The following is a 13,079-nucleotide window of genomic DNA, read 5'->3' on the forward strand; positions in this document are numbered from 1 at the left end:
GCAAATAAACTTAGTATTAGAAAACGACAGTATTGTGTTGCAAGTTTCGATAAAATTGTATAAAGATTTAGAACATAAATATAGGAAAAATGTGTTGGTAACACCAAGGATATTTGCATAACACAAAGGACATAAAGGTTACACTAAGGATATTTTGTGTAATACTTAGAAAGAAATAATAAAGTTGTTCTCCTTCCTTCTGAAAAGGATAGTAATGAAATTACCCTAGAGGTGGATATAAGAGTATATGGTTTTAACATAAAAAATTGGCGGGGGATTTCTTTCATTATATATTTTGAGTCTGACTAGTAACACCAAGGATAAAACAGTAACGACATAGACATAACTATCCAATCATAAGATATATGACAGTAGGAAAATGAAATCAAATTGTTATGCCCGAATAATAAATAATTACTATCACATGACTTTGAATCATTGATCAGTACTTGTTAGTGTATTTACATATCCAAGCAGAAGCTGTAACACCAATGACAAAAAATAACACAAAGGACACCTTTAAAAGAGTCAAAGGTTTACATAGATGAGTCTTAGATCAGCTAGAACTAATTTTTAATGAAGAAATAATTGTGAAACTAGAACATGTACATGTATTTGTAAATTACCAGATTTCAAATATATAGAATGCATTAATCTTTTTATGGATTTTACATTTTCATGTCATTTATCTACAGCTAGCCTCTTTCCACAATGAGCTCTCTACATAATACACATCTACAAGATATGATGGTGACAATATTATTAAAACATTAGCAATGCTATACCAGCTTTTATTATTTTTTTTTTTTACAGTTTTTGGCCTGTTAAAAAGGAACATGGTTTTAGGTTCTGTCTAATCCCGTGCAAACATTTAAGTTCATTTTTTCTGTATCTTTATCCAGTCTCTCTCCCAAAGGATCTAATTTCTCTTCATCTGTAGTCTGATGTTCATTATTGACTCCATTTCTTTCTCTTCCAGGGTGTCAGTCTTTTCAATTTCTTTAGTCGGATTTCCTACCAGGAACTCTCGACTTTTTTTAATCTGTACTCTTTTTCATTTTTTTCATTGATATTTTTCTGCCCTTTTTGCTCTTGTATCCACTGATCGTTTGCCAAACTTTCATTGACAGTTCTTCAGGGTAACAATCCAACAAAGTGGCTTGAAATGTAGTGGTCTGCCACCATATCTGGCCTTGTTGTTGTCCAATGCTGCCTCGACTATATAATCTTCACCACCACTTTCCAAAAGCTTATGTACATCCAAGGTTAAAAACTTCTTTCAGCACCAACTTTTACAGGATGTAGAACACAGTCATGAGGGATTTCAGTTGGACAAATCTGAAGAACATCCTCAACTAAATGCTGCAAAACTGTATTCTAGGGTAATGACTGGTACATTGTCTCCTTATAAAAATCTTTTGAAATCCTTTTAGAACAGTTATGAACAATTTGTGACTTTTTCATCTAAGGGTTTACATGATTAAAGGACTTTAAATGCATTTGCAAAGAAATGTTCCGTATCTGATATAACTTTAAAGGTATTTTCAATTCAATGATATAAGTCTATTTTTTACGTCTTGGATTCTATTGGCTTCATTGCAACTTTTTAATGTGTCTTGTTTACATCATCTTCATCAAGAGAACATATTAACTAGAATCCTCAGACTAAAGAAAACAAATCATATTCTGCCTTATTTCACACTCCCTTGTGTTACCTAAAACTTCCTTTGTGTTACCATTTTTAACCATCATATATTTTTAGCACTTCATTATTTATTGTTACTTGAATTGCAATATCCCACCACATTTGTTTTCTGCAATACAATGAACACAATTACCACTCCATATGCCATACGCTTGTTTCATTTTACTGTCTTTAATCCTTGCTGTGTCCCTTGAGTAACTGAATTTGTCTATGGTGTTACCATACGTTACTTTAAAGAGCATAAAAGGGGATATGATTGCATTACATAATGAATTTTGATATTTCAATTTATTCAAAAGGAATAAAAGTTGTATATTTTCCTACAGAAACAAAAGAACATGCAAGATTATAGTAATAACATAAATATTTAATCGTTTTTACATCCATTGTGTTACCAAACATTGTCCTTTGTGTTACTCAAATTATTTATTGAATTGATTTATAGCTCATGGAAACATAATATGAAAAATAAATGCCAATTTGATAAAAATATTTCTGTTACTTTATATTGTAATAAACCTTACACAAATATTGTATTAAAATTGGCACTTTAAAGGGGTTTTTTTTCAATTGGTCCGCGGAGTTACCCAATTCTGTCCTTTGCATAACCAAGACTGCAAAATCATATGATTTTCAAATGGTAAAAACATTTAGTAAATAATTTGGCATTTTAAAACAAAATTAGTTACTGGATAGTTTTAAATAAGGGAGGAAAATAAAACATATGACTCCAACTTTCATTCTTTTTAATTATTTTCTATGTAAATTGTCCATGGAGTAACTAGATACATCCTTAGAGTAACTTTTCATGCAGTAACAAAATGGACAGTAACACCAGGGAATTATTATATAAATAATTGGAAGTATAAAAGCAATAACTGACTTATGAACATAAAGCACAGCTCCTAGATGATAGGTATTTTGTTATAAACTTGCTCAATGCATCAAAGAAATGGCAAATTAATTTATCATCACAATATCGAAGTAACTCCTAGGACTCAAAAATAAATTACTATTGCAATCAAACGTGCCTTCAACCACATATTGTGCCTATGGTATAAAAGATCTGTGTAAAGTGTCTCATGATATTTTGGCGGGAACAAGACCAAATGAGGGAGGCTGATAGTGAAGAGTTTCTTTAGGAAGGATAACTGTTACAGATAACTTTTATGTCCTGGTTACTCCAAGGACACGGCAAAAATAACACACACTTACCATTAAAAAAATCATATTCTTACTCTTTTTCAATCACATTTTAGCATGCATTTAGACAGTATTAAACATGTACAATACAATAAAGGTCATTTTACACTGCTTAATTATATTTACTACATCAATAATCAGAGTTGAAGTCAAACATCCGGCGAAATCACAAGCAATTCTCTTTAATTTTACTCAGGTTGAAGGACTTTTTTCAGTGTTCAAGTCAATTTTTAATCGCACTTAATTTTTTTCTACACTTATACATTGTTGTTAAATTCATCGGGTAAAAGAAATTTGATTTTTATTGCAAAATTTTCAAAAAAGCTTGTATAACAGGAATTTGGACATTTTTTGAAAATGACCCATAACGGTCGTCTAAGGAGACGAAGACAGAATATATCGTTCACGACACAGACTTATTAATTTTTGAGGTTATTATTCACTTTGACACCGGACTAGTGTTTTAGTTTTTGTACTATATATTATATTATGATAGTCACACCTTCCTATTTAACCGTTTCACGAATTCCTGTAAAATGACCCTTACATCATTGTCAACATACTTCATCGTTGATGAGGTGCACCTTTCTTTATAACACTTATCTATGACTTATGCCTTAGCTGAAACTGACAGACATTGAATTTGATTACTTCCTTTTGACTTAATAATTGTTTTAAAGTTGAAATTGATATTTGAAATATAAAGCTGGAATGAATTGTAACTTTTATTTTCTAATTTACAGTATTAAAAGATTTCATATTTACATGTATCCTTGATAATAAAAGAATAATAATAATTTTTGAGCAGTTAATACTGGATCCTTCATATTTCATACGTGCATTATATGTTACAAGGCCATCCTTCGAATACCAACAATATTGACCTTTTAACATTGACCTTGGAGTTTGACCTTCTTCTGAAAAACTTTAATTTTGGTCATAACTTTTGAACAGTTTTTACTTGGGCCTTTTTATTTCACAGGTGCATTTCTTATGAAAAGACCTTTCTTTTGGTACCTTTAACTTTGATCCTTTGACCTTGACATTGGAGTTTGACCAACATTCAAAAAACCTTGGCAACAACTTTTTGATGATTAATGCTTGGGCTTCTACATTCACAGTATTTTCCTTGAGACAAGTCCTTTCGTTAGGTAACAAATTTTTATCCTTTGACCTTGGAGTTTGACTTGCATTTGAGAAACTTCAACCTTCGCCAAAAACCTGTCACACGGAGACATCAGTGTTTCACAAACACATCTTTTTTTTTTTAAACAAATCTAAGATGATCATTTCACCCCGGGAAACACAAAACCCAAAAATAATAAAATATTTCAATTTGCTTATTCTTGAAAATATTTACATTATGGATACATACCTCAAACAAATTTTCTTTTCTGTCACAAAGATGAGTTACACTAGTATTTTTTCAATATTTCTTTCAATGGAAATGTAATTCATAAATTTTAGTTGAGTGAAATATTAAATTACGGAAATATCCACAGAAACTTTGAAGCAAAAAAACTGAATACATTTTATAAACTTTGAAAAAAACAACAACAAAACGCTGAACTGTAAGACTTGGCTTGGCCAAACATGAAGTTGTTTAAATAAACAAATATCACTTCTAATGTGAGAAAAGCAACTAATTTCGCAAAGATATCTGAAATTTTGAAGAAAAAAGTTTGTGTTATTTATCCTTAAAAATCTTTTAGAAGTACATCTAAGATATGTAGTCATAAAGCATGTATAGCTTGATTAAAAATCGCCAGAAAATTGGGGGTCAGTGTGCTGACGGGGCAGTAAACTTTTTTTTTTTTTTTTTTTTTTTTTTTTTTTTTTTTTATTTACAGAAACAACACATTACATATATGTTCAGAAGCAAACATTTAAATGTAGTTAATGACACACTCACATACAGACGTACACACACTTACATACAGAGTGAGACTCACACAATATTACATGTGGAAGGGGGGTGAAATAAATATCAGTCGGTATAACAACAGTATAAAACTCCAATGCTTAGTCATTAAATAAATATCAGTCAATATATAACAATAGTATAAAACTCCAATGCTTAGTCATTACTTTGAAAAAGACATTTCCAATTAGACCATCTTTTTTCAAATTGTTCAACATCATATACTTTTTTTTCTATAACAAAATAATTACTCAAGTACAATAATAAATCATTAAATAAAATGGTACACTTTTTTCTTGATGTTTGAAAGATATATTTCTTTACTAATACAATAAGAAAATTCAAACCCACATCAATGTCTGCAGTACAGAGGATTACATTTTGTATATTAAATTGCAATGTTCTACCAGATTTTAAACAAATCCAATCTTCTAAGGATGACCAGATTATCTTGACAAAATCACATTCAAAAAATAAGTGTTTTAATGTCTCAGGTTCCTGTGAGCACAGTGCACACTTTTGATTATCAATAATTTTTGAAAAAAACAAATATCTTTTCACACCAAGTATTCTATGTAAAATTCTATATTGAAACAAACCAAAACAATGTTGTATCTTTTGTTAGATTTTTAAGATTAATATAAACTTGATTCCAATTAAAGTCATCTTGTAGTGATAAATCATTTGTCCATTTCTTTTCACACGAAGGTTTATGTTGTCCTTGGGACATAAACAAATCGTATATTCTTCTAGAACCTTTTTTATCTTTACACAAAATTGTTATAAACTCAAGCTGGACTGGTCTTGTTACTAAAGAAGGATCCAGATTTTTTACTTCTGGCATTGCACATAAAATAGCATGCTTAAGACCTTCATATATGGTAAAGGGCATTTTTACATTAGAATAATCTTTTAATTTATCATAAGAAATAAAAGTACCCTGGCTAATGAGCAAGTCAGAAACTATATAGAATCCTTCTCTATATAAAGATTTATAAAAAACACTTTGGTTTTGTATTTTTATTTTTTCATTGTACCATAATGGTTCCAATAGTGTGTTATACTGTATTGCAGATGTACAAATATTAATAAATTCTGTAAAATATGAGAGTGTTTCTCTCCAAAAAGGATTGGAAATTAACTTTACTTTTTGTCTAATGTATTCTGACCCAAACTGACACATCTGTGTGACATTACAACCAGTAATTTCTGTAAATAATACTGCCCACTGTGTTGCGTTAGTAGAAAGTATTCTCCGAAACCAAGTAAGTTTAAGAGATTTTATAAAAATTTCAACATTAGTCATTCTGCATCCACCTTTTTTAAACTCTGACTGTAATGTTTTTCGGCTAATCTTATCAGGTTTATTGCCCCAAATAAATTTAAAAAGTAATTTTTCTAATTTTTTAATCCACTGTACGCTTGGTGTAGGCAAAACACTGAACAAGTGAGTAAGTTTGGACAGTAAAACACTTTTAACAACTGTTATTTTGCCTAATGGGGTAATATGTCTTTTAGACCACTGTGTTATTTCTTTTTGAATCCCAACTAATTTGCTATCAAAGTTCAGTTGTTCCATTTCTTTAAGATTTGCAGTGTAAGTGATACCCAATATTGTAAATGGTTGATTAGTCCAACTTAGATCTGTATTATCACACAGTGTTTCATTTGAACCAAGTTTTGAGCCAATCCAGATAGCTTTAGTTTTACTAATATTAGGCTTTAAACCGTAAAATTTTGAAAATTGAAAAAGAAGGTCAAGTGCACTTTTTAGACTTTTTTCTGAGCCATCTAAGAACAGTACTGTATCATCCGTATATTGGAGTAAACAAACTTTTTCCTTTCCTATATTTATTCCTTTAATATTTTTGTTTTGTCTAATCATTATACCCATAATTTCAACACAGAGATTAAATAAATAAGGGGATACAGGATCTCCTTGGCGACAACCTCGTCCAATTAAAAAGAAATTAGAAAAAATACCATTTTGTAAAACACACAGTCTAGCTTTGTTGTATAAAACTGATACCCATTTTATTATATCAGGGCCAAAATTAAACAACTTTAGGGTCCTATACATAAATCGCCATGAAATTGAATCAAATGCCTTTTCGAAATCAATAAGTAATAAGATACCTGGGATCTGTTTTTCAAGAGTATTATGGATTGTATCATAAATAACTCGAGTATTTTCTCCTATAAATCTACCCTGAAGAAAGCCCTTTTGATTGTCATGAATTAAGAAGTCCAAGACCTTTTTTATTCTATTAGCAATACATGAGGAGGCAATTTTATATGATACATTTAGTAACGAAATAGGCCGCCAATTTTTAAGGTACTCTCTTGGCTTATCCCCCTTAGGGAGAATAGAAATAATACCCTGCTTCTGGGTCAAAGATAATTCCCCTGATATAAATCCATAATTAAGAGATCTGACTAGAAAAGTTCCCAAATCTTTCCAAAAAAATTTGAAGAATTCAACAGTAAACCCGTCACTTCCAGGACTTTTATTGTTTTTCATATTTTTAAGTGCTGTAAGGGCTTCCTCTTTCGATATCAAACCTTCAAGTTCTGTAGCGGTGTTTTTATCCAATACATTAATATGTTCAGTATTAATAATGCTTTCCAATTCCACATCGTGTAACTTATTGTCCACACATGAGTATAATGCCTTATAAAATCTTTCAATTTCGGATAGGATATCCGACTGTCCAGTGACAATACCATTATCTGTGAGAAGCTTATTTACAGTTTTATTTATATAATTTCTTTTCTCTAGACTAAGAAAATATTTAGTAGGTTTCTCTCCATATTCTATCCATTTAAGCTTGGTTCTAGCAAATAGTCCTTTAATATATTCTTTTCTAATTTCTTCGAGTTTGGTTTGAGCTTGTTTTAATTTTTCAAAAGTGTCTGGAGAATCACTACTATCATTAAGATCACTTTCTAGTTTAATTATTTCTTCCTCGAGAGATTTTCTTTTATTTTCTGTAAGCTTCTTTTTTCTAGATGATAAGGCAATTGTTACTCCCCTTATTTCTAATAACAGTTGTTCAAAAAATAATTGATCATCTATAGTCAAGCATAAATTTTCATCTGATATATTCTTAATTTCTGAAGGCTTATATGGGAGAGCAGCATATTTCTGTTTAACCGTATTTATTGTTTCTTTGACTTTATCAACATACACAGGATCATTAAGCAATGAGTTATTAAATTTCCAGAACCCCTTTCCTCTTTCAAATTTACTTAATGTAATGCTAAGTTCAATCACTGAATGGTCTGATCGGGGCAGTAAACTTGACCTTTTTGCACTTGTAACTCTTAGGTTAATTTCTTTACTCTTTATATTTAGATGATATATATGGAGATGACGAACAGTATTTAAGCTCCAACGTACATAAAACAATACAAAATAGGGGCAGGGCAAATACGGACCTCTAGAACATCAGAGATTGGATCAGGTGCCATGGAGGAGTGTCCAGAGGATTCCCTGCCGACCAGTCACACCCGACGTGTGCTCTTTTTCATGATTTGGAAATAACGAAAAAAAAATCCATCGTCAATTTAATGTGTAAATAATGGCATACAAATTAGTAACAATTAGTTTGAAAAACATCAGTCAGCATTTGACTCAATGATAAATTGTACATGTATTTGCTTACAAGGTTATTGTATCAATCATAGAACTAACGAAATGATGACATTAAACGAGGCTGCTGATATTCTTGTTTCATCAACATGTTTGTTAATAATTAACCTCGTTTTGGAAATTGAACATACGTAGAGCATGCTCTTGCGTATCGAATCAACTGAGATGTATAAACCCCGTATACAGGTGATCAAGGTATATTGCTGGATACGTAAGGGAAGTTGACGATAGAAAAGTTAAAGTCATCACATTTATCATAGAGCTTGGTTGTTAGATTACAATTGACGTCTTTTTCAAGCAAAATATCCAAATATGAAACAGATATGTCAGACTCTGTGAAATCTTTTATCTCAAACTCACTGGGATATATCGTATCGACATAAGAATGGAAAAAAACACTAGAGCAAAGCTCGTTGCAAAGCAACGAGTAGGTCTTCCGTCCTGTTTGACCGGAAGTAACTTTCATTTTAAAAAAAAATAACTAAATACAACCAAAAACTGTTTAAATCCTCCAAATCTATGTTAACTAATGCAAAAATAAGCCATTTTTCCTACTTCCGGTTTGACCGGATGTGACGACGACGGACGTAAAATTAAATTTTATGCTCCCAGTGACAGATGTTACGCAAAAACTTGTCAAGAACGGCAAAAATACGCGTTTCCCGACTACTTCCGGTTTGGCCGGAAGTGACGACGCCGGACGTATTTTGTCGACTTGAATAGATTAAGCTTGACATTTCGAAGAACTTTGCTTCTTTAGCGTATAACAAATTCTCATTACTTTTTGAGACATAAAGGAAAAACTTTCGGCCCCTCTAGACCCTTTATTTTAGGGGCCAGCCCATTTTCCGACATATCTTTTGAAAGATCTTCTAATTCTGCACAAATTATGTTCTATATATTTTAACAAATTATTTTTAGTTTAAAAGATAAAAAGCAAAATATGAGTAATTTTTGGTTCTTTTAAGCGTTCTAATTTTTGACCCCTATATAGCGCCATTTTGAATAAAGAAATCGAAAAACAAAAACCAATGTGCACAACTTCAATCCCTCTATTATCTTAAATCAGTAGAATTTCTGCTCCAGCTTTAGCCGTCTCTGAGCCTTTGTCTGGAAACGAAAGCATATAAATTTTCGTTTAAAGGGAAATAACTCAAAACCGGAAGTGACTTTTTGAAATTTTAGACAGCATTCTGATAGAGTTTATTAACGTCTATAACCTCTGAAAATTTGAGCGAAATCCGTTGAGAAATGAGTGAGATATGAGGCCTCAAAGTTGCGGTCTAGGAAGTAGAAGAAAAAAGAATAATAATCTACCTACAGAATCAGTAGAAGGTCTTCCGTTGGAAACGGAAGACCTTAATTAATTTTGAAATAAAGATAATTATTAATTGACAATACGCCGTCGATTTATCTAAATGTTGAGTTGAAGGCCACAACAAGTGTTTTTTTTCCTTTCACGAATAAGATTTTAGACGAATTCTGCTTCATATGAATACAAGAACAGGTCTGCTCATAAGAGGGCGCAATTGGTACCCATGGGAATTCCAATAGATTGTTGGAAGACCCTGGTCTGCAAAAACCATATTGTCAATCAGAAACTCAAGCATCTTTTTTCATGTCAACTTCAGAGTACTTGTGTGTAAAATCAGAATGTTTTTGGACAAAATAATTTTGCAAATGGCCAATTGCAATGACAGGATTAGTCAAATTAAGAATTCCATTTTGATTGAAAAAGCAGTTGTTATTGAAATAAAAAAGCTTGGATTCTAATTTATCGCGGGGAATGGTTGTGTAAAAAAGATGATTAGCCGTATGTTTTTCATACCGTTTATCTTGGTACGATCTTGTGATTTCGATTTTTCCAAAAGTTCACTGGAATTTTTAAGTATCCTCATCTGATTTACACCACTTCTCGAATATTCTATTATTCCAAGCACATAATAACTGAATTTCTGAAGAAATATATTTGGGCTAAAGATGTAACAAATGCTTTGAAGAATTTCACCACAAGCAATAGTCCTCAATGAGTCTTGTTTCTTTACGGCTTCTTGAACAGTTCTTCAATTGAAAATTGTAAAGTTTACATTGTTGGATTCAAATATGTTATAAATGAAACGATTTTATTGTAAAACATTGCTCTGTTTTCTCAGATAAAGAGATTACCCAAATGCCTTTTGCTCTAATTTACAAAATTGATTGGTTGGTTTTGGAATTCTTTGATGGCGTAATGAAATCTAAAATCAAACATCTTACATCGTTAACGTTGTTCATCTTGATCCTCGATTCGTTTCTGGACTAGATTTAATGAAGAGCGTCTGTGTGAACTAGATTGTCTTCATTCTTCCTGGTTTTATTGCTCTTTATTTTGTTCCAAATAGCTATGCATCTTTTTGTCTCCTTGGATTCTTTTTCTTCCATTTCAAAGACCGGTAGCTGCCCTTAACGATATCAAAATCTCCGTATAATTGATAGACGGAATCCAAAAAGATCGATGCTTTCAATGCTCCTTGCAGTCTTATAGTAAATCTTCATCCTAACCAACACCACTGGCCACTTGAAGCCAAAGTGAAAACAAAATAAACTCACTCTTGGTCTGATCACGTGATTAAGGTTGTCATTCTTTATGTTCTGATAATCATCAGTTTGTAACATTAATATTGCCTTCAACTTTATCTAATTAATCTGTTTATCCTTATATTTTTGCTATAACAGACTATTTTAATTGAATCATTTTCATGAAGTATCTCGAAAATTAATTAAAAAAAAATCTATAGAACAATTTGAATAACTGGTAAATAGGAAGGAACTGTGTTTCCTACTATGTTCTTTTTCACAGTTATTAGAGTATTTATGAACTTTTAAACGAATAAAAGAAAATAATTATTTATTACAGGTTAGATCAAATCAAGAAAATTGAAACAAACTTTTAAATTTCAAGCTCCATTTTAATACTTATAGACCGTGAGATATAATCTCATGAGCGAATGGTCTTTGACGATGGAATACAGCTAAAGAAAGTGCACTTTCTGATAATTATCCATCCAAATTTTCTTCTTTTAATTTCTATCGTGGCGGTAGCTCAGTCGGAAGAACCCTCACTGTGATCAGGAGGTCCTGTTTTGATTGACCAAGTCGATTTAAAAAGTAGACAACTGAGTGTTCCTTCGCTTAGCGCTCGGTACTTTGAAGTGAAAGTTGCGGGTCCTTCGGTTGAAGCCGACAGGTAATGACAAGATAAAGATCCCTCACTGCACAATAGCTCTAAATGCTGAGTAAAAATCTGAAGCCCTTCACCGGTACAAAATGTATGGCGAGGTCTCCATATGAGTGAAGGATTTTCGAATTGGACTTATAAAATAACGTACAAGTAATCATTTATCATCTTTTTTTTTTATAGATATTGCATAAAAATATTTCGAGGACAGGATGTTGCTAGTTCAAACAGGATTTTTATTCAAATTTCACACGGCTTGTCCTCAGTACAGTATATGATGAAATCTAAGGACTTTGCACATAAACTAAACTTTAGGGATTCTTTACGTATTATCAAATCAGGGATTATTTCAAACCATGAACTACTTTTAAAAATTTGAATAAGGAACACAATAAACAAATTTTGCAGAGGCAACTAAGGAATGAAAAAAGGGAAAACAAGTTTTCCTCATCCAGTAGTTAAGTTGCCGACACCACAAAGGTCCAATGCAAAAATCTTTTAGAATTAGCATTCAGACTATATTTTTTTTGTGATATTGTACCAAGAACTTATCTTAACTTTCAGGTTTATCAGGTGCAAATGATTCTTTTGCCAAAATTTCTATGTCATACATTACACGTTTTTGAATAGTTTATAGTTACTTCAAATTTTCTAATAATTGTATCTCTTTGTAGACACGACAAGATCTCTTATTGATTCTCGGTCACTCACACGAGGAGACAGCTAGAGCGGTGCTAACTTTCTTCCGGGCCAATTTTTGGTATAGGTTTCTGATAATTACAGAAGATCAATCACTAAATGACGGATTCTTCGGCGAAGTGATTTTCCAAAACCAGACAGAGCTGTGGCATGTATCCTTACTCGTCGTCAGCAGAAAGGCTACTCCCGAGGAGCTACGAAGGCAGATATGCCGAGTCCTGACGGAAGACATGATTGTTCTTCTCCACGTGGACCCTAAGATGGCAATATTACTTTTTACGTCACTACCGTGTAAAATCGCAAACCAATCAAACATAATAAAATGGTTTCTGACTGAAAAAGTTTATACTCAGGATACATCATTGTTAAAGTTTTACCCCGCTAGTACTCTTGCGATAGTAAAGGATGGCGTGATGTCATTGGATGACGTAATATCAGACAGTGTGTCGTATTTGAATTTCGTTATTCACAGCGCACGTCGTGATGGTATTTTGCCAAGTGCTTTTCGGAAAACCTGTTTTGACGAATCTCTTTTTGACCTGACGAATGGAGAGCGTTTTTATAGGTAATTATGTTCCCCAAACGAAGTTGGGGAACATATTGTTTTTACTCTGTTTCTTATTATTATGTTCCCCAAACGAAGTTGGGGAACATATTGTTTTTACTCTGTTTCTTATTATTA

At 32.0% G+C, this 13,079-nt stretch overlaps 1 protein-coding gene across 1 annotated transcript in view; it reads left to right on the top strand.

Moving 5' to 3' along the window:
- LOC134244211 (glutamate receptor ionotropic, NMDA 3A-like) overlaps window positions 1-13,079 on the top strand; it is a gene marked incomplete at its 5' end in the record, with an annotated part of 50,060 nt that overhangs the window by 10,155 nt on the left and 26,826 nt on the right. The window contains one exon of the mRNA XM_062726473.1: window positions 12,373-12,962. Within this exon, the coding sequence (XP_062582457.1) occupies window positions 12,373-12,962 (590 nt within the window). The remainder of the gene's footprint in view (window positions 1-12,372; window positions 12,963-13,079) is intronic.

The sequence above is a fragment of the Saccostrea cucullata genome, unplaced genomic scaffold (assembly GCF_032062105.1).
Source record: "Saccostrea cucullata isolate Sc308-1 unplaced genomic scaffold, CSIRO_AGI_Scuc_v1 ctg2469, whole genome shotgun sequence".
In the NCBI taxonomy this organism is placed as follows: domain Eukaryota; kingdom Metazoa; phylum Mollusca; class Bivalvia; order Ostreida; family Ostreidae; genus Saccostrea; species Saccostrea cuccullata.